Source organism: Aplidium turbinatum, chromosome 4, assembly GCF_918807975.1.
Source record: "Aplidium turbinatum chromosome 4, kaAplTurb1.1, whole genome shotgun sequence".
Taxonomy (NCBI): domain Eukaryota; kingdom Metazoa; phylum Chordata; class Ascidiacea; order Aplousobranchia; family Polyclinidae; genus Aplidium; species Aplidium turbinatum.
The window spans coordinates 21,069,566-21,092,441 of NC_137475.1; the positions used below are offsets into that span (position 1 = coordinate 21,069,566).

Consider the following 22,876-nt stretch of genomic DNA (forward strand, 5'->3'; position numbering starts at 1 on the left):
AAACAATTTTAGACAGCCCATTCTCTTCTGCATAGTAATGCAAAATATCAATGCCTTTGTTTTTCATAATATCCTTTACGAGTTTGCGTTTTTGTCGACTGACCTGATGACTTCCCATCTCTGAATTCACAAAAGTGTCGCCAGTAGCCTAGTGCTGCAAATTATTCCTATTGCATGAAATGTCCCATGGCCATCAATTGTTCGAACGTTATGATCTAGGCTACATTGTCTGCTGACCACTGTGAAAACTGTCCCTGCACAGTTTCATTCAAATAATCTACTATGTTCTCATTTTCAACAACAGATTGTTTGTACCTTGTCACTTCATCTGCACTTACACTGAATCCCAATCGATTCAACTCTGTAAGGAGCCATCTTGAACCAAAAACATGATCTAACTCCACTCCTACTCCAAACAAGATAGGCAAGATGCTTGTGTTTGGTCGTGCTGCACTTACAATAGCTTGACCTATACTGATCTGTTTCAATTTATCTTTTAGAAGATGCTGCATGAGAAGTTTCAAATATGAAGGTAGCCAATCTAATCCATTTTGTTCATTTTGAATTTGTTGATTACTTGGATATTTGTCCAATTCATATTTTGTGGATCTTATGTCAGAAATGATAAGTTTTGAAGCCATCATAACAACTCGCTCTGCCTCATCTTGAGCACTTTTTTTGCGATTTGAATACCATAAGTCATTCAATAAATAATTTGCTAAATTTCGAAAACACACAACATTTAATTTGCCGTTAACGTCAGCAAAAAATATGCTATCTCCATAACGTTCTTTAAGTTTACCCTTTAACCTTTTTATGGTGTAAACATGTTTCTCTGTTTCAACAAAACTAAGCATCTTCTCATACACTTCTTGGAGTGAGCATAGTTCGGTTTTCGACTCCAGCCACTCACAAGCTAAAATAAAATTTCTCAGTCTCTCTGGTTCCTTTAGTCTTCCTGATGCAGATGAAACATTCTTTATCCGAATGAAGTTAAGATAACATGTCTTATGGTATCGACCATCAGCAGCTACTAAATCATGGCAACTCAATACTCTTCGTTTCACTTCTTGAGCAAACTCATCTTCACGCAGAGAACAGCAAGACAGAAGGGTGTCTCTGAATGGCAATGTTGTTACTAGTGTTGCAGCTTTGCTACTATTTGGATGCTTTCTGTCAGTTTGACAAATTTTGCCACAAAGAAAACAATTCTCCTTCCATTTAAACTGCTCTTCACTCCCAGCATGCGTTCTCATTTTCACCCCATAACAGATGTCCTTTTTCGATTCAACTAATGCCTTTCTCTTTAGACTCTTTACTACATTATAACATTGTTTTTGACACACCTCAGTCACCTCATGCCCCTACAACTACTTTCGCTCTCTTCTTTTTCTTTTAGATATTGATAAAGATGACTGTCACCAATGTTTTGTGCATAGCTGATTAATGTCTTCAGTCCACCTCGTTTCACTTCTTGTAGCTTCGATAAATTATGAGATTGGCATTTGATGCATAAACTTTCATTATAAAAAGCTTGATTCTGATTTTCCATTATTCAATTATCTCCATAACATCTGAAAACTAGTCTATCAATTCTAACTGTTTAATAAACTAAGCTATACAACTTAGAAATCATTATCGGTATTTCATAAAAATCTTTGTAAAGCTGTAACGAGAGAAAACTAACCTCAGACCTGGGAAAAAAATGGCCACACAGCACATTTGCTCTTTCAAACTTAATCTATATCTGAATATGTTATAGCCTTTAGAGGTGGTCTCAGAAGTAACAAGAACCATAGCTTCTACTGGTAGGCTGGCCTCCTTATTTAACTGATAGAGTGTGCAATTACCAGAATACGCATTGTTGCATGGATATCACTAGAAGGGTGTCCGACGTTTTCTTCGTAAACAGTTCTTCGTAAAGCAATTCTTCGTAAGCAATTTTTCGTAAAACAATTCTTCGTAAAGTTAATTCTTTGTAAAACAATTCTTCCCAAAGCATTTATTCGTGCATGCAATGGAGATTTGATGTATACGAAGAAATGCTTTACGAAAAAATCTTTTGCGGATTTCATTTCACCAACAACTGTTTACGAACAATTGTTTTACGAAGAATTGCTTACGAAGAATTGCTTTACGAAGAATTGTTTATGAAGAATTCGCCTATAACCCACTAGAAGCTACCAGGTCTCAATAAACACCCCTCCTTTTTCAGTGTACTGGTAACAGTGGCCTCCTACTACTACCGTACTGCATTCATTGGTAGGCTACAAATACTTCACACCTGCATGCAATGCCATTTAAAATCCAAGATGTTAAATGAAAGAGAACTCAACTAAAAGAACAACAGAAAACTCAAAAATTTAACATAAGCTAGAGATGATTAGACATGCTGCATGTAAAGAACATTTAGACCTGTTTCTTTAACTTTAATCATAGCCTAGCATATCGTACTGTACACTGTTATAGGCCTAATGCACCTGTGTATCGCCTGCTGCCCGGTATCGTACCTAACGTTTTGACTTCTGTTGCAAACCAAATTAAATGAATAACCTGACAGAACTTACGGTACCGATAATGATGTTCTCGCAAACAGTTCCCAAAACAAATTAAACTAGGCTTGCCTGGTACGGTACTCAGTTCTGTGATATTTAGGCTAGTACTGCAGCCAGTGCAGAGTGGTAGATCAAGAATCTTTGCTGTCCCAAACCTACTCAGTACTGCCTAGTTACTTACAAACCTCATGGCTATTTTTTTTTCTTTTCGCACAACGCTCAGAGTTCAAGATGGATACCACTACATGGCTAATAAGCTGGTCAGTGGTCACCGGAGCAACTTCGACTGCCAGAATTTTACACGGCTTGCTGTTTCTGCTGAAAGCATAGCTAGATTAGCTGCGCCACTAACGGCGCAAGGTGTTGCATAAAAAACAGCCATAACTTTTTTTGCCAAGGGTCCCTGGTTGGAGGAGAGTGATAATCCTAAACTAGAGGAATTAAGCTTTCCAACGATACCTAATTTGTTAAGGTCGCAATTTATTCCAGGCGGCCCTATATTTTCGCATTTTACGCTTAGACTACAGCCCTCGAAATTAGCTTCCATCTACGACGGCAAAAACATTGCCGTCGCCAAATCAACAAACCTTGGGTTGCGGCGGCAATTGCCGTATGCTTTAATCAAAAGAAATTGTATGCGCTTCTTCTTCATTGTGTGTCACACGGCGGTAGCCCAGAGCATCATGCACGCTATTTTATACGCTGACAATGCTCTTGTGAACTGTAAAAAGTTTGCAACCTTATAAATACTGGCTTAATTGTTACGCAAAAGTTATTCTTTCATTGAATGCTTATTTTTGACAGGTGTCGTTGCGAATATAAAAAGTGGTACAAAATTGGATAAATGGTTTTTCGGCAGTAAAGAAAAGTAATGGTTCCGATCATATGGCATCGCGCGTTCATGAACGGGCAGTTTTGCGTCTTTAAGTATTCCAGTGACGACGCGACAACCTCATCCTCCGATGATTCCGATTCTGACTAGTTCTTTATCCAACAGACTTTGTGTTGCTCGCAGTATCCTAATTGTGCCGAAATTATGTTAGTGTACTGTATACGTAAATCGAGGCAATCTTCTCGCAAGGAGCTATTGATTTGTTATCGGTACCTGATTGAGCAATTAACGTTATTTCATGATAATTTAACGTCGCTAGATGTCGAATTAATGTAAAAAAAAACGTAAATATCTTATTGGGCATTGTTGTTACGCGATATAACTGGCCGGGAAAATTAAATCGATTTGTGCTGACTCGAACGTTGAATCAACCCAAAATTAACTTACCTCCCCCCCCCCCAATGAGTTATAACGTGAATCACCGTAACAGCGTGCGTATCGCTTTATCGCTACTTTTGGTATTATTACGTCACAACAAATCAAACAGTGCGGTCGTGATACATTATTCGATTATTTTTTTCTCCTCTCGTTTTACATGTTTTGGCACAATTTTTTCGTAATAAACGTTCACAGCAATTGCCGAGGCAATTTCAACTTTTGCCGTTTGGCCTCGTCAACGTTTTTGCGAAGTAAAAATATGCTAATTTTGAAGACTGTATGAGTGAGTAAAATAGTCCGAGGTGAGGTCTTGGTGCGATCTTTCTGCTGATTAAACTCACGCTGCGAGTAAATCAAACAGGAAAAAATTTTGAACAAATTTGTCCTAGTTAAGCGCTCATTTTGCGACGGCATTTTTATTGCCGTAGCAGAATGGCCATTATGACGTTTGCGGCTGGGTTTTTTTTTCGGTCATTTATCGGTCATTGACCAATTTTTTAGCAAAATGTCCGAAAAAAATATAGTCAATTCGGTCAAAATGTCCGAAAAATATATAGTCAATTCGGGTGTTGCAAGGTTGAGTTTTGCTGATGAACGTTGAAGAAAGTTTTCTCAGATAAAACACGACAACGTTTCTCAGCGAAACTTAATGTTGTAGCTCATAGGCGCCTAACTATTTTTTTGGCCGTGGGGGCGAAAGCGTGTTTCATCAGCAGCAACGTAAATTCAGCAAAATGTCACGCAGATGGTAGACATAATTATGTCATCAATCATCACACTAGGATTGCTTTTATTGCCACACTCGGAGTTATCGCTACGTTCGACCTATCGGTACCGTTAATTATTATAAACAAAACTCGACCACTTCGGTTAAGCAAACACATGCCATGCGTCTGCGTAAACTAGCGGTTGATGGACTGCGACTCTTTAAGCTAAGCACAACATAAAGTTTAGCAACGAATTAGATTTATTACCATGAAACAAGAGACGAAAAGGTTTACTAAAAAGTAAAAGGTATACTGTAAATGGAATGACAATGTCTTGAAAATGGAATGCAAGTACTAACTTGATTATACGCTTGAAAATGTACCTGTTGAAAGTAAAATCATTCACGTTTACATCAATTCAACAGCACGTCACCTTGAATAAATTTAGAAGTTGCTGACATCCGTAAACAGCTCTTGAAAAATAGTTACGGAGAGACGTTTGATTATAGCTCCCTTTTCACTACAATATCGCAACTTATGACTGACCTGCTTTCAACTTTATGGTTGACCTGTTTTCGTGTTGCAGATGAAACAAAAGATGCGCATATTCCCGCCTTTGATCAGGTTTCTATGGCAACGGTCGTGTGTGCGCCATGCAGTTTGCGCGAGTCCGTTGTTGCGTTGATTATTCCGCATGTGCGCAATGCGGTTTGTACCAGCCCTTGTTGCGTTGGTTGGTGTTTACGTTGTGCCGAGACTTCAAGTTTATTTTCACAGCGAGCGGTTCACTGCCGCGACAATTCACTGCAGAGGTTTCGACTTTCGAAAGCAACATCGAGTCTGTTTGCAAGCGCGTAAAGCTAAACGCACGCTCCGTCTACGTAGCAAATTATGTTGTTTTTGGGTGCATTCAACATCTGATGACATTGAATCGACACAAATGGTAGATTTTTGCTATGTCGCAGGCAGCAAAATCAGTCATTTTTACATTGATTCAACGTCTGCAGACGGTTTGCATTCAAAAAATGTTGTCCTGCTGCCGATCGCTAGTTCATCTATTGTTTTATGTATCAATACATCATAAAAAGTTGGCACCTATGCTGTAGCTAGTCAGGAAGTGCAAATTTTGGTTTGTATCAGCTACTTGAAAGGAAATATTTTCCTCAGAAAAAATGACCGAATTTTTTCAAGTCATTTCGGACAAATGACCGAAAAGTGTCAGCGAAAAAAAAAACCCAGGTTTGCGGCGGCTTTTACCACGGCAATTGCCGTGTGCCGCCGCTAATTTCGAAGACTGAGACTAAGTACAAACTGATTGTTTGAGTCTTTGGAGCTGGTGTACAAGTCCCCCCTCCCCCCCTTGGTAACTCATGACAAAGAGGAATTGACCAAAACATGTGGATTGAAGTGTGTGAACAGTAAAGCAAAGGTAAAGTAGTTTCACCCTATAGGCCTATGTTTGGTCGAGTCCTGTCTTTGTCATGAGGTACCAAGGGGGGGGGGGGGGGGGGGGGGGGACTTGTATACCAGCTCCGAGTTTTTTGGTGGAACTGCTGTCAGATCAAGAAACGGATTAATCTTTCAGAAATAAAAATGCTTTGTGTGCTGGACGCAGTTTTGGCTATGGCTTCTGATCAGATCCGCCTAGTATCTATTCTACTTTTGGTTCGTAGGTTTCACCACTTGCTGGATGAAAAGGAACTGGATGCATTGGGCGAAGAATGGGATTAACTTCTCAATGTGTTGAAAATCCAGTACACATGTGACGCCACTTCTATGACTCCACCTCAGTTCTGGAACTATGCAAAAAGATTGAAAAATGGAATTGGCGAATCTCATTTTCCACGCTTAGGCTCTTTCTTGTTCCACACCCGACAGCTGCAGTGGAAAGAGTTTTTAGCTCGGTGAATTCAGTGAAAACTTCCAAACGAAACAAAATGAATTCAATAACTTTGAAAGGACAGCTTCTAGCTCGCCAACTTGTATCCCAAAGTAGTCGAGGCTGCACCAGCTGGCAACCATCAAATAGGTTAGTGGAAGATATGAGCAATGGCAGATTGGCGGCCCATGTAAAAGATACATATTGAGCATGAGCATGATGAGCCTTTGTGAAGAAAACTGATGGGCTGGTAGTAGTAGTTAAAATAAAGACATTAAGTGCAATATTTTAAAACCCTACTTGAGCTCAAGTCGGACTTGACTAAAAATTCGATCTCATGAAGTTGGCTAAAGTGTAATACCAAAATGCCACTTTAACTTGACGTTTTGTAACTAGCAAATTGCTGGACATGATGCATCATAAAAGATGCATTTTGCAAAATCGGTTTTGCATTACATTCAAAGTGAAATTTTCAATTAAGTCAAACTTGAAGTCGAGTAGGGTTTTAAAATACGGGCCTTAAGTTGTAGCGTATTGTAGGTAAGCTTATTTGCAATATGTCAGCCGCCGAAATTAAAAAGGTATTGAAAGTGTACGGTACTATTATTTTTGTTGCATATAAAATTCTGCAAGCCAAGTATTTGGTTGTTTCTTTTTGTTTGGTGTTTTTTTTGTAATTAGTGTTAAGAATGATTTTTCCATTACAACAACCAACGCTTAAACTTTCTTGGACTGGTTTGTTGCTTAATAATTTTGGTACCATAACCAATTTTTCGTAGTTGATATCGGTATCGTCTTAAAATTTCATTTATATCGGTATCAGCCTGAAAAAGTCATATCGGTCGATCTCTAGTATTAGGTAGCTTATTGATATATTGTTTATTGTATAATTTATGTATAATTTATTGTTATAGTCATAATATCATAAAGGGTTGCAAACATATCAAGATAGGACAAAGTTATTGTGGCTATTGAAGATGCCACGTTATAAACACAATGCAGTGCAAAACTATCGTCTTCAATTTTTTCGTGGACTTCGCATGCTAGTTGCTGACACAAAACGTAATGAAAGTCCTGATAAAGCAAATTTAAATATTGCTACAGATAAATTCAGACAACAGTGGAACAACATGATTTGGCTTGAGTTACAGGTGATTTAATTGTATGAGTAGATGTTAAAATAGTTATATTGGTACTGTATAGTGTACATGTATAGTTATATTTAGTGTTTTTTATTAAAAATGCATGGAGAATAAGCAGAGCCCTATTTATGGCATGTATGCATTTTGCTTCATTACACTTGGCTGTGAAACCATGTGAATATTGTGATTTGTGCGGTAATTTCCGCAACTACCGTACACAATAAAAATATGGTTCCTTGGACCCGGGTAATACAATCTAAGCTTAGTGTAATCAAACTACGACAAGACCTTAATTGTAGAGACTACGGGATATATATTGCCTCCTCTAAACTTTGCTCGGAACAATATGTTGGCCAAACTTCAAATCGGTTTTCTACCAGGTGGTCCAGCCATAGGTCCGCATGGAACACTTTTGACACCAGTCCTGACTCCAGGAGGTGATAAGACGGTATTACTCAAACATTACGTCTCCCGCCACTCTTTGTACATAAACACAAAACCACCTATCGCAGACTGTTTCACAGAACATTTGTTGAAAAGCCACCCGCTGCAGATTTGGACATGTGCGAAGACAAGTTGGCTTCACTGATCAAATCTTCGATTAACATCAAGAGAATGATTTTGTCTTTTGTTAAGTAGAGCAGTGCTCCGCAACCTTTATTTATTTACGGCACACTTAAAAACTCTTTAAAACTCTGCGGCACAATTCGGCCGACACATTATCAAAATGTTTTAATGAGCACAGTCGCTGTATGTTCGGCTTAATATTTGAAAGAACAACTCAAAGTTCACCATCAATTTCTTGCAGGATCTTTTATCGTTTTTGATCAATACCAAGGTAGAAAAACTTTATTCACACAAATAAGTGGTGCAAAACTGGAACAGAATTTTAATTGCAGCTTGTGAAATTTGCTTATATTCTTCTTCAATATAAATCCAAAACTCATCAAGTTGAACATCGTTAAATTTTAATCTCAAAGTTCTGTCATTTCATAGTTCAAGGAAGTTTTTTCTAACAGGCAAAATCAAGTCTTGCGTTGATATTTCAGCATTAGCCGCAAAAGGATTTCTGATCCAATCGTATTGTTCTGTGTTAATTGTGAAAAAGTAATGGTCATATTTCTCTTGTAACAAAGTTAAGTGCTCTTTGACCAAATCAAACACCAATTCTTTCTCAATACTATTTAGGTTGCTTTTGGGAAACATTTTCAGTGATCCTCTTCTTAACTCGTTTTTCCAGAGTACTATTTTCTCTTTAAATCCTCTTATATTATCAGAACAAATCAGCATATTTTCACCTTTGCCTTGTATTTTGATGTTGAGTTCATTGAAGTGTTCAAATATGTCGGCCATGCATGCAAGTTTGGCAATTCAATGATTATCTTCAAGATGTTTATACAAATCATGGTTGTTCTGAGTTAATAAGAATTGACTTATTTCATGCCTTAGCTCGAAAAGTCTTGCGAGATCTTTTTCTTCGAGAAAGCCAACGCACAGAAGTGTAAAATAGCAGTGATTGATGTTCTGATCCCATTTCTTCGCATAGCAATGAAAAAATTCTTGAATTCAAAGCTCTTGCTTTAATAAAGTTAACAATTTTGATACAGTCGTTTATTGTTTTTTTCAGCTCCATTGGCAAATTTTTGACCATCAAGGCTTCCCTGTGAGCAGCACCGCGTAAGTTGAATTGCTGGGTTTTGACGCTTTACCTTTGCAAAAAAACCTTTTCCTTCACCCACCATTGCTGAAGCACCATCTGTGCAAACGTTGATGCAGTTATTCCAATGGATACCATTGGCATAGGCGCCAACTTTTCAAAAAACTTTGGGGGGTGAGAAAGGTGATGACGTCATAACCATAACGCTATTTTACTCAATTAAAATAGTTTTTGATTAGGCTTACTGTCTTGTTAATATTGACACCTAGGTCGCAAACCGAATTTATCAGAACCGCTGCTTGAAACGATTAGTTTTACGCATGCAGTATGCCTAGTCATATTTTGATATTGTTAGCTCATAATTGAAACAGTTGGAAAACAGGCCGATTCATTTCCTTTTCGTGCGAGTGAATAACAACGATCAAGACAGTGAAGTTATCGAAATAACACGCAAAAAATCATGATCTCAAGCAGAGTGGAAACCCGCCATCAGTTTTATTAACCTCGTTTTGCTAATTACTTACCTTAAAAAAAAGCGTTAATAACGACGAAATGTTTTCTCTTCTGTTTTTTATTAAAAGTCTTTATAGTCTTTTATCGAATACCGTATATACTCGAGTATAGGCGGAGATGTTTGCAAGTGATTTTCACCTCAAAAAGGCAGGTGCAACTTATACATGGGACAAGCTGTTGTCTCCACAGCTCGGCACTTTTGCTGTGGCAAAATCATTGCTTTGCAGTGATTCAAACTTTATTTTCAAATTTAATGATTTCTGGTCAGTTCTAAACTTTATGTACTTGTTGAGCAATATGCAAAGTTCACGAGACAAAACAGCAGAAAGAGGTGTTTTAAGAGATTAATTTTTTTTTTGCGTGTAGGATATAATCGTTCTTATGACATAACATTCCATGATCGTTCAAGTCGATGTGAAACCTTAGCGGCCGCATAAAACAATAATGTCAGGTTGGCTTGGTGATAATAGCGGTAAGAGACGTCGTTAAATGCAGGCAAAATCTGCTACCATTAAACACATTTTCTTTTATCGGTTTTCGATTTAATTCTCACACATTGCGAACTAAACAATGCGTTCTGTTGAATCATAATTGATCTCACAGCGGGAAGACCTCGTTGAAAATAAGAGTCTAATTTAGCTAGTTTACTTAATATTGCCGTGAATAGTTACGTGACTATTTCAGCAGCGTAAGTTACTCAGCGTAAGCAGGAGCATATATTGATGAGTGTATGACTGAGATGTATAGAACCACGCATTTTGACTTTGAAGTTGCTCCTCACGCGCGGAAGATAAGCAGTGTGTGACTGTGAGTGTGCGTGCTGTGCGCATCTCAGTAGTAATTTACGTTACAGAGAAAGCCGTGCGATCAGCTGCTGTTTTGTGGGCAAGAGCAACGTGGTTTTTCGGCATTTTGTAAGTCCGTTTAAAATTTTAAATGATCTAAATCTCTTTTGCGAAGTATTTTATCTTTGAAACACCACTTGTAATAGCCATTTTTGTTGCCCCTCAACCATAAATTTACGGGGGGCGCCACCCCCCGGAAGTCGGCGCGCATGACCATGGGTTATGAAAAAATCGTTGGTTACTCTAAAAATTTCCTGGCCAGTCGTTCGTTCTGGAAGTTCTTTGCAAAATAAATGCTCGTTTGTTATGGAGTTGCCATTGACAAAACGTACTATACTTAGCAGCTATGCTTTTAATATTAAGAAAATATAACGAAATTTTTTATTAGACACTGCTGGTTGACAATTGGAAATGACCTAGTCTGACTTCTAAAAACGGGTCTGCTACTATTCGGTGAGTCCGATTTGGTGAGTCCGATTTGGTGAGTTCCTAACCTCTAACCCTAACCCCAAACCACTAACCCTAAAACGGCAATGATAATTAGGCTATGGTACCCGATAATTTAAAAAAAAAATTGAAAAAATCCCCCGTTAAGGGATCGGACTCACCGAATCGGACTCACCGAAACGGGCCATTCCGTTCTAAAAACACACTATAACCACGTTAACCAGACTTTTTTTACACTAGGGCAGCCCACCCATTGCGAAAACTTCAATTGTGAGGCAAAAGCATCATAAATGCACTGTGGGAAGTCTAACTAGAGTTTGAGTTGTCTTGCAGTGGTAAAGCGCGAATTTTTAAAACTTAAAAACTCCTTTCTTTTCAAAAAGTATTTTCTGATGATAGTTATCCCGCGGCACACCGGTTGCGGAGCACTGAAGTAGAGGTTTCGGTTCGCTAGTCCTGCTTTTCCAGTTTCATTTCATTGTGAATTTATCGCTGCGCTATCTTATTGATTTGCACTTAACACTTAGGTCATGGGCCCATTGTTTTTTGCCATATTTTGTCACTTACTTTTATTTTAATGTGCTATCTTTGCACGGTTTCATTTTGTACGTATTGCTTTAGCCATTCGACTCTCAACATTGCTTTTGCGCATTGTCTCTCATCATTATTTTGTCATAGTAGTTAGGTACGTGTGTCGTGTAGTTTAGTTTAAATTTGCCTATAAGTTTTTTATGCAGCCTGTAAATTTTTACGCAGTACTGTAGTCTGTAGTGTATGTTTGTACCTGTTAGTCTTGGCCAGTATCTTAGTTAGACTACTGCAGATTTATTTAGCGCTAGCTTTTAGGTAATGCTTTCGTATGTTTGCTTTTTAGGCACTAATGCTGCTCTACAGTAGTAAAGCGAAATGCATATGCCATGAAAATAGGGTTCTGCTGATTCTCCATGCATTTTTACTAAAAAACACTGAACTGATATAATTATGGAGAATCATTACTTTATGGAGAATCGCTGGCCTGCTGCTTCATAGTCAGGAGATTCCAGATCCTTAATGGAACTCAATAAATGTATATATAACTCAAATATTGAACTAATTAGTTGATTATAATTTATATGTCAGTTGTGAGATATTAAAAACGTCTTTCTGTGTTTATTTGTCTGAACTATTTGACTGGACAGATGCAATTGCTGTGAGATTTCCAACATTTTTATAACAGGTTTGAATAATGCATGGTTTCATCTCATTTCACAATACGGTACCGTACATCAATTTTTTGATTACTGAAAGCTTTCCTATTTTTCAGGCTTGGCAAAAAGGAAAAACAGTGATGGAGCATGACAGCTGGCTTGTACGCACGAGATATTCTAAGATTCCAGAAGTTATAATGCATGTTCAAAACTTTCATTTTTTTTTAAAATCAACCTCAACCATTGTTACAGGTTTGTATCATTGTCTCTTAATCCGAAATTGATAAAGCTCTCAGGTACACTATCAATAGGTTACTTGCGCCACTTATGTGCATCGCTTAGCCAGGGCTGCGATTTTTTCTTTCTTGTCGAACCACCAAAAATTCTGCATTTGTTTGCCAAATAGTGGTATGACGTCACAAGAGTCAGATTATAAGCGTTTGGCCGTGAATTACTGTGTGATAGAGAATTTTTCCTTTGGCTTAGTACGTTAATGGTTTGCACGTACCCGCATGCAAACACAGTTAGGAGCGAAGGGTCTGCTACTATTCGGTGAGTCCGATTCGGTGAGTTCCTAACCTCTAACCCCTAACCCTAAAACGGCAATGATAATTAGGCTACGGTACCCGATTATTTAAAAAAAAAAATTCAAAAATCACCGAATAGGGATCGGATTCACCGAATCAGACTCACCGAATCGGACTCACCGAAACGGGCCATTCCGAGGAGCGAAACATGCAAGTTACCAAGAAACACAGCGAAGATAAAGCAAAAAAGCCTCTTTGTACAACATTGCAAAACTCAGGATATAAGCGACTCGTTCTAGCCTTGATTTTCTTTGGGCAGCCGCCTTTTCTCTGTGGGTGTACTGCGATGTCTTTCGAGCATGGACTGTTCCTATCAAATGTCTCTTCAAGGAGCTTTTCAACCCTATGAACCAACGCTTTTGCTTGATACCGCGGGAGCGGAAATCTACATCCTTGTAGTTTTCCACAGAACTTGGTATAGAGAAGTCCACGCTGCAATTCTCACATCTGTCAGAGAATACAATACTGTAACGTTTTGACGCTTCAATGCATAAGATTAAACATTATTGACTGTGTGCAAGGTAACAATTGTAAAGCTGCTAGACCTTGGTCGTTAATTATCACCTATTGGGTAAAAACAAATGAAATCAACACAGCACCAAAACCCGAATCTCTCAGATTTTAATGAAAATTACATGATTTGAAGCCCTGTAACAAAAAATCATTTTTCCAAAATTTCGTCTTTCTACGTCGAGTACTTTTCGAGATAGAGTGATTTGAAATTTTAGTCATTTTCACCACTTGAAGGTGCCATTTTCCACATTTTTACTCATATCTCGGCCAATTTTCATCGCAGACACACGGTTGATAGCTCATTTGAAAGATAATTTTAAGCTCTATCAATCTATCTAAAAATTATGAAACTTTTTTTAATAATGAAAGAGGAATGTTGTGTTCATATACAATGCAGTGTGCCTTTCTAGAATCTTGATCTACTGAAACAATGTTTGCTTTCTACTACAAAACTATCAGTCAGATGTAAAAATATATTACTTATTGGCTATTGCATAGTTTGCGCTGGTTAAGCCAGCATAAAATCGATAGCCATGATGTTTGGCAGCACATTAATACGGTTGTGTTCTTTCCATCGTGCAAACAATGCTTCAAAAGTTAATTTGAATCATTTCTTTACAATAGTTAGCTACAAACACCTACTTGCTGGCTTAGCTTGCAACCCTGCTCAGTGCTCAACCAAAATGTTTTCTTGAACTAGCCTATGCGATAAATGTAGTCATATCAATGACCTAAAACGTATGATCACGGAAATATTTGAAGAAAACCTGCTCGTTGATTCAATCACATACAAAGCATGGGTGTCTGTTGAAATAAATATATAAAAACAACTGAACTATTGACTGCACACATTTGGAAACCTTAATAGACCCCTAGACAAATTTGTAGAGAGCCTGTTGGAAAAACTATTGATCCTTCAAAGACATGATTTTATAGCTAAGCAACAATCTGCAAGTTTGAATCGAATCAAACAACAAATTGGCTCTGTTAAAATTGGCTCAAATTGGCTCTGTTATAATTTTGGGTGTTTTTGCTGAAAATTACTCTTTTTTGTGCAAGATGCTGCTCAATGTTATCATTGGACATGGACAAATATGCAAGCTACCATTCACCCATTGTAATTTACCACAATTTCCCTACTGCTGAAGATCCATCTACTTTTCTGAAACACATTTGTTTGGCCATAATTTCTGATACTCTTCAACACAATACTGTAACTGTTCACACCTTTCAACGTCATCTATTCAAATATTTGCAATCTTTTAAGTTTCTTGTAAAAAGGCAATCTACTGTATTTTACCATCACATAGAAAAGGCCGCTGTGATGGAGTAGGAGGTACCATAAAACACTTGGCTGCCAAAGCCAGCCTACAAAGAGTGTCTGATGACCATATTCAAACACCAACGCAACTTTTTGTTTGGGCAGAAAAGAGCTTAACAATAAGTGAAATGTTTGTGTGTTGAGGATGAAGAAATTAAACAAAATGCATCGGACCTTGAAGAAAGTTTTCCCATGCAAACCCGATTCCAGGTACACAAAAATTACATTTCTTTGAACCACTGACGAAATCTACTGAGAAGCTGATGGTCAAAGAGTATTCATCGTCATCCAATTTTTCCACCGTTACAATCAACAACAAACACAGTTCAAAAATTTTACAATGGGAAGAAATTACCTCATATGTTACATGTGTGTATGAGAAGAATTGGTGGCTAGCATATGTTTAGAAGAAGTTCATGAGTAATGACGAGCTTGAACTAAAATTTCTGCATCCACATGGTCCTGTATCATCATTTTCATTTCCAAGAAAAGATGATGTTCTGATAGTGCTACGCAATTCTCTACTTTTCATCAGTGGATCCTCAAACTACTTCAAGCTCTGGAAGGACATATTCCCTCACCGGTAACGAGTTGTTGCATGCCGAACAGATGCTAGCTTTAAAACGTCAATTGCAACTTGAACAGTGAACTAACGTGTAATGCAGTGTTCCCACCAAAGTCAGTTATTTATGTAAACTATGTATTTTAAGCAATTTTCTAGGACTACATCTAAAAGTTTTTAAGGTTTTGTGCAACTTAGAACTTTCATTTGAAATCAATCAGCATATCAATTCTGTTGATTAGGAGGTGTGTCTACGATACGTCATTTGGTGGACATAGCCCTATAGCCTACAGTACCGGTACTTTCTACTTCGCATGCAAATTAACAGTACGATCACGATAACAAAGATTCAGTGTTCATGCTTTTTTGGCATACTGGTACTCGATTTTCGTGGTTTAAAATGAAAGGTAATGCATTGCTATGAAATAGCTGCTGCTTGGAATTTGTGCCAGAACTTCGTTGTCGCGATAATGTTATAATTTTGCATGCAAAGTATAGAGCCATGCCCACCCAATGACGTAAGCACACCTCCTAATCACCAAAATTGATTTGATGATTACTTCCAATCAAATAAAGTTGCATAATTTTCATTGGCATGTTTGTAAGGTGTGGATTTTTTGGTTAGCTTTGAGTGGATTTCCCCTGTAACAGAAATTAATATTATTAAAACCTTGGAGGGAACACTGATGTAATGTATGTATATTGTATATTTTTGACTTGTTCAAATAAAGTGACCAGCTTTTATTGTTTGTATATTTTATTAGTAGTCTAGTAGCGAGTTATGTCCACTAAAATTATTTATATTTGCTTATAGTTAACCTCTGAAGGTAACGGTCGACAATGTCATTGCTTAATCATGAATTTTTATCATTATATCTTGGCTATTGGATTTCATCTTTAGAACCTACAAAAAGCTATGTTGTATAATATTGTTTAAAAATTTCCTGACACATGCAATACAAACTGCTACAGTAACCAACTTCGTTCCTCAAGCTGAATTTGTATTTTTCAAAACGTTGCAGCATTGCGAAAATATAGAAATAATTTAAATCATCTGCCTCTGTATAACTAATAAAATTATTAAAAAACACACAGAATGGTCAAAACACAATACAATATTTTGCATGACTGTAGAAGAAGAATCAAATTAAAAAATAAATAAACAAATTTTTGATTTTGAAAATATATATTTTTGCTATGCTCGTCGGAAGTTTACAACCAAGAACACAACATTCCTCTTTCATTATTAAATAAAGTTTCATTATTTTTAAATAGATTGATAGAGCTTAAAATTACCTTTCAAATGAGCTATCAACCATGTCTCTACAATGAAAATTGGCTGAGATATGGGTAAAAATGTGAAAAATGGTGCCATCAAGTGGTGAAAATGATTACAATTTCAAATCACTCTATCTCGAAAAGTACTCAACGTAGAAAAACAAAATTTTGGAAAATGATTTTTTCATACATTTTTACTAATGATGTGATTTTCATCACAATCGGTGTCGTCGAGGTTTTAAAATGCAAAATTTTGTGTTGATTTCATTTGTTTCCACCCTATTATGACTGTACCTTATGATGGATTTTTGCTTTTTTGGTGGAGGAACTTGGCCTGTTGCGTCGAATTTCTTCCACTATAACGCCAGTCATTTTTCTATGATTTAAATTTTTTCTGTGTTAAAAAACTCTTAGGGAAGAATGGATAGACAGCACAGCAAGTTACAGAAACCAGCCGAATATGTATTTACCGTAGTTCGTCTCGTAACTCGTTGGAGAGCGTTCCAACTTCAGACCTAGATCTTTCGATTGTTGGTGGTACTTCAACATGAGATTGAGAGGTCGTTGCAACTTCCTGATCGCTTCCTGATGAGCTTGAACATCTAGTGAAGACGTGCTATCGCCAGGGCCTGACCTTATTTGCAGATGGAAGCTCACCGACCGAACTTGAACTGCTTGTTGGTTGTGCTTGGGCAAACTCAGAAACGTTATCACTGTCTCGTCGAGAAAAGAATGTATCGATGCGTTGTTCCTTATGCACTTGAACAGGTTTATCTATAAAATTTTATTGTTGAAAAGTGAAAACGTAGTAGGTGCATTTTACTAAGCATGCTTTTGCTTACCACTATTAAATTAAACATGTTCAAAATTGAGAATGCTTTGCGATGTTAGGCTACTAAACGCCATTAGCTGGAAGTTTACCTGAATGATAAGTTGCATAGTGACGTGGCAATGCTTCTCTCGATAGCTCCTTCGAACAGATCCGTGTTGTGATTCTTTCGTTTTTTAGTCATTATAGGATACTGACTAACTGAAGACTATCCTATCTTTAGTTGGGCAAAGCTATGCTGTTCTTACAACTTGCCTATTACCTTGCCTTGTCCACTCCCAGTGACTAGGCCTACCTACTATTCTTCTAGAAGCGAACTCTTATATATAATATAGCGACTTTTCTTATCTGTGTTTCTGATTCTGAACATCTGGTCGGAAACTAGGCTATTTTCTTGATGTAAAAAACTTACGTAATAAGTAGGCTTTATTGTGTTCTTTTATTGTGTGCTTCTGCAATTATTTTCTCCTGTATCAATCACCTGCTTTAAGTTATATAACAGAAAGGAAATCTTAAATTTGTTTTCGTCATCATGCACTGGCTACATAAATCCATCATTGTTAAATCTTTCAAAGGATGGCATCTCGCCTGGTGCAAGACATATTTCCTGCAGATGTTCAGACTTCCCAGCCAGCAAACTTGTTTATACATGTCATGCATTGTGATTCAACGTCTGCAGACGTTGAATCAATGTAAAAACAACGGGTTTTGCTAGCTGGGTTGTGTGCTTTTGTGAATGTGCAAAATCGCTCATTACGTAATCACAGAAACTCTTTTAGTGGAAGGAAATCGAGTTGCTACCGTGTTTATCTGTCTACTACTCTTTATTCACATTGCAAAACATTTCTGCAATCTTGGAACAACAAGTGCATAAGTCAGACATAAATACAAACTTGCAAACACGTTGACAACTAAAAGTAGCCTACTTCGGTTATTTTATCTATAAAAGAAACCCGTTGTGTCGAATAGCACGAAACGTGTGTTGCAAAATGTTTGATGCCAGGCGTTGGAACTTCGATCAAAGCATTCTCCCGCAGTGTTCAAAATGGCGGCGCTGATACCTTGGGAGTTTCTCGTGTGAAGCGTCGCTTTTAGACCTTGCTTTGAAGTACCTGGCGCAAGAAAGTTTATGTAAGTCAACACTTTTATCATTGCATCACGTGACTGATGTCCCCCCCCCCCGATTGTTCCTCGATCTGACGACATTTAATCCTCTCTCAGTTTTTTTCCTTTTTTTCGTTTTTTTTCCGTAAGGCACGGCGCTTGTCGAATAGTTATAGCGTGTCGAGTGACCTCGTCACCGAAAAAGGCGCAGCCCTGCGCATAGCTATCCAAAATCATTTTTATCAATGAGTATTTTACAGATTTATGTACCGTACATGATTGTGTTTGCTATATAGGCTATAGACCAGGGGTTCTTAAACTGGGGTCCGTGGACCCCCAAGGGGTACGCAGACTAGTTTTAGGGGGTCCATGAAGGCCCAATGGAAATCTTAGTGTATAATTTCAAAAATAGAATAAATTTTTCAAAAGAAAGGAGATTAAGTTCAAACAACGCTGATGATTTCTAGTTTGGTGTTTTCAGATAATTGTTTTCACATTGTACTGTTTTTTATTACGTCACTTTCCACATGGTTGTTTTTGCCACTATTTGAACATTGCAAAATTTTATCAGTTGCAGCTAAGCTAGGCTAGGTTAAGATTGTGAAGGGTTTATGCATATCCTCTTTTGGTGAAGAGAGCCAGCAGCATGCTTCACATTAATAAAATTAAATCTAAGATATTGAAAAACAGTCTGCATTCGCTATTTCTTAAATTTAATAAAACATAAATTTTGTTACCTCAAATCAAATACAGTTACTACTCTCTAAAGTTTAGATTGGCTCACAAGGGGGGCGCAAGAAATTGAAGAACTCTGCATAAATTATGACTAAACAATAAACATGTCTTCACAAATCACAACTACGCTGGACAGTCAATTGTTGGAGATGAAACTTTGTGTTACAGTGGCACAGTGTTTGTAGGGCGTGTTGTTGTCACATCTTGCATTTATTGTGATGTTTTAAACGTTGCTAAATGTTTGCGCTACACCTTAACTCTCGTAACACAACGGCTTTCTGACACACCAGCCTCGAGCTTTAGTTGTACCGTAATGATAATGGCAACGACTGACCAACAAGTGACAGAGGCTAGAAGTACAACAGTATCCCCAACTCTACAGTAGTAGCCTACCATGTAGCCTACTCTACAATAGTAGCCTACCATGCTTAAAATATTTTTTTTAATTTTAGCATTGATTTAATTAGGTTTATTTTTAATTAATCAGTTCTATTAACATAAAATAAGTAAAAAAAAGAGAAAGTATGACAAAAATTGTCTGAAGTTTGGCTTTATAGATGCCATAGTAAATGACCAAGTTGTACCACAATGCGTCATATGTTTTTAAAATCTGAGCAATGACGATTTGAGACCAACTCGTTGCATCTCTCGGTTATCGTTGTCATATGTAAGATGCAGTGCAGTCAATATGTCTTCTGATGGAATTTCTGGAAGGTCCCTTACGAGTTACACTGTTTAGTCAGAAACAAGGTCAGGTTCAACTGCCGTGGTTCAGCAACAAGCTCAGTGACATTTGTGACATATGCACCGACTTCCGGGGGGCGCCGCCCCCCCAGTAAATTGATGGTTGAGGGGCAACAAAAATGGCTATTAGTATTACAAGTGGTGTTTCAAAGATGAAATACTTTGCGAAAGAGATTTAGATCATTTAAACTGACTTAATGAATGCCGAAAGCAAAAAAGGCTTTTTGGCTTTGAAGGTATAATTGAAGGTATATCAGGCCTCGAAATTCGTTTTTGTTGACGGTGGACAAACGTGTCCGGTCTGAGCAGCTATCTCGGCGGACAAATCAAGTCTCACGGCGGACACACCAGTTTTAACATCGATTGTCATGCTTAATCACTTTATTTTGATAATTCTTCGCCATTTGAGAACTATAGCTATGGATTGGAAGGCTTTTTAAAATTTCACCGAAGTCGCTATGAAAGGCTGTCATCAGACCAACGACGTGCGCTTGAAGAGTGAAAGCGCCGTGTAGCTGCTTAATACGCTGCATAACTGATTGACTTTCACCGAACGAGGTCGTACGGCTTCTTGCGTCACAATGCTCTGGACTTGAGTCAGAAAACTCCCACACTAACTCTACTATTTTCTGCTGTGCAAAGTTTCACTAGGCTTCTTCCATTAGGTTTATTTTTGCGTGTCATGTGAGCAAAAGTGTCAAAGAGCGAGTAGGTTCATTGCCCTCATTCTCACTTTTACAATTTTCCCTGTGATTTTTCTTAGTAATTCCGTACCAAAAGTTAACAATTTTTTTTGCATCTTGCTGTAATAGCCTACTCGTGTAATCTAATTTTGTAGCCAAGCTTGCCTTATCAATATTACTCAGAGATCAAAGCCAGACATTGTGACGTAAGACTTGAACTAAGTTGCGCGTGATTAGTGTAAATGTACGGTACTCCCATCGATTCTTAGCGAAGAATTCACCTTTGTTACGCTGATTCAATGTCATCCATCGTTGAAGCAATGTAAAAATCGAAGGTTTTCCTGCTTGAACGGAAGCTAAGGGATACAATATTAACTTTTTCTAGATGCGCGCTAGGGTGCGTCATGTGCCCCAATGTTCATATTTTTTGTATTATTTTTTTTCAGTGGTGAGGTTTCACTGAAATAGCAATAATATGAAGTTTCAGCAAAAAATATTAATGTTTAGGTCCTCCACATTGCAGTTAAAAATACAGGAATTTGACCCTATAGTCCATAAATACCTTGTTTTAACATAACAGCTCGAGTTTTGCTCTATGGACTTTTGAAAACTGATTTAGAGTAATTTTGGGGTGCTGAATCCGAATCTGACCTCAGATTAATCCTATCACGTCAGGTTTGTGAGATATGATAACAGCAAATTGTTATTTTTGTCAAAAGTGGAAGATTTGACGTTGCGTTTATTGCACGTTACACATTGTGCTATATCCAGAAATCCAGGCCATGTAGTGCATAAGTACTATAAGTAGCTGGAATACACTCACCAAGTCACCAACTATAATTTTGATACCAATTTGCTTTCTAAGCAACATTATTAACAAGGCAGTAATAACAAGCTAAAAGGGAGGCTAAAAGTATAACTGACCCCCTCCCCCATCAATGTTTTGCATAAAACTACAAAATTTTTAGCAGGCCTATGGCAATGCTTAGCCAGTAACCTTACTTAAAGGCTGTTTTGGCCTGTCTAACACTAACCTTTCGCTATAGCACTGCATATGTTGGTGGTGAACGCAACGCCAAATCTTCCACTTTTGACAAAAGTAACAATTTGTTGTTATCATATCTCACAAACTGACGTGATAGGATAAATCTGAGGTCAGATTCGGATTCAGCACCCCAAAATTACTCTAAATCAGTCTTCAAAGTTCATGGAGCAATAAAAAATCTTTTTTTGTAGACCGGTGTAATATATGGATTATGCCTGCATTGCGCTTGGGCAATTGGGCATGTTGAATGTTGATGAAGACTTGCAGTTTTTGTCAGTCGGGGAATTATGTCATTCAAGGTGGCTAACACTTGCTTGTAGGCTACTTACGACTCATGTAATCAACCCTTCCAAAAGTTTCATGAACTTGTCTGAGTACTGCGGGTCTGCTACTATTCGGTGAGTCCGATTCGGTGAGTCTGATTCGGTGAGTTCCTAACCTCTAACCCCTAAACCTAACTCCTAACCCCTAACCCTAAAACGGCAATGATAATTAGGCCATGGTACCCGATAATTATAAAAAAAAATTGAAAAAATCCCCCGTTAAGGGATCGGACTCACCGAATCGGACTAACCGAATCGGACTCACCGAATCGGACTCACCGAAACAGGCCATTCCGGAGTACTGCATAGTGCATCAAGGTTTGCTTCCCATCTTGGTTTGAAATATAACACCACAATTCATTATTATATCTGATGGGTTAAAAAACTTCTTCAACATGTTGCAAAGAAATCTTCCCAAAGCAAGAAGTAAAAGAGATTTCCAAGAAGGTTTTGGAACGCAATGCATTATTTGCTCAATCTGAAAATGTCATTGTTGGTATGCTAGGCGATGAAGGCTGCCAAGTTAGAAGAGCAGCAGTCCAACAAATCTATTCCTTAGGTTCACAAGCACAGGAAAAGCAAAGCAAGAATCATGTTGGCTCCTCACAAAAAGCAGAAGATGAAAATCAAAAGCTGAGAAAGGAAATTTCACCAGCGGTGCCACCTGCAATATGCAGATTTCTTGTGCAACAGCTTAATATTAAAACAAAATCATACCACCAACTTGTGAAGCTTGGTACAGTTCATAAGTCTGAGCCACCTATCATGAGATCGCTAACAGATCAACAGCTTGACAATGTCATCGACGAACCTCTGCGGCTGGATTATCCTTGCCACAACCAAGCAGTGGAGCGTTACGTCAATCTTGTGACTGAAGCAAGCTTATATGCTGTAGGTTTTGAAAGAAGGGATGACCTGGGCTGATTCATCAGGTACGATCTTGTCAATTT

At 37.9% G+C, this 22,876-nt stretch overlaps 1 protein-coding gene across 1 annotated transcript in view; it reads left to right on the forward strand.

Moving 5' to 3' along the window:
- The first annotated feature begins 7,388 nt into the window (after positions 1-7,388).
- Positions 7,389-22,876, forward strand: part of LOC145768970 (mitogen-activated protein kinase kinase kinase 4-like) — a 202,857-nt gene continuing 187,369 nt past the window's right edge. The window contains exons 1-2 of the mRNA XM_082580572.1: positions 7,389-7,562; positions 12,319-12,454. Of these exons, the coding sequence (XP_082436698.1) occupies positions 7,389-7,562; positions 12,319-12,454 (310 nt within the window). The remainder of the gene's footprint in view (positions 7,563-12,318; positions 12,455-22,876) is intronic.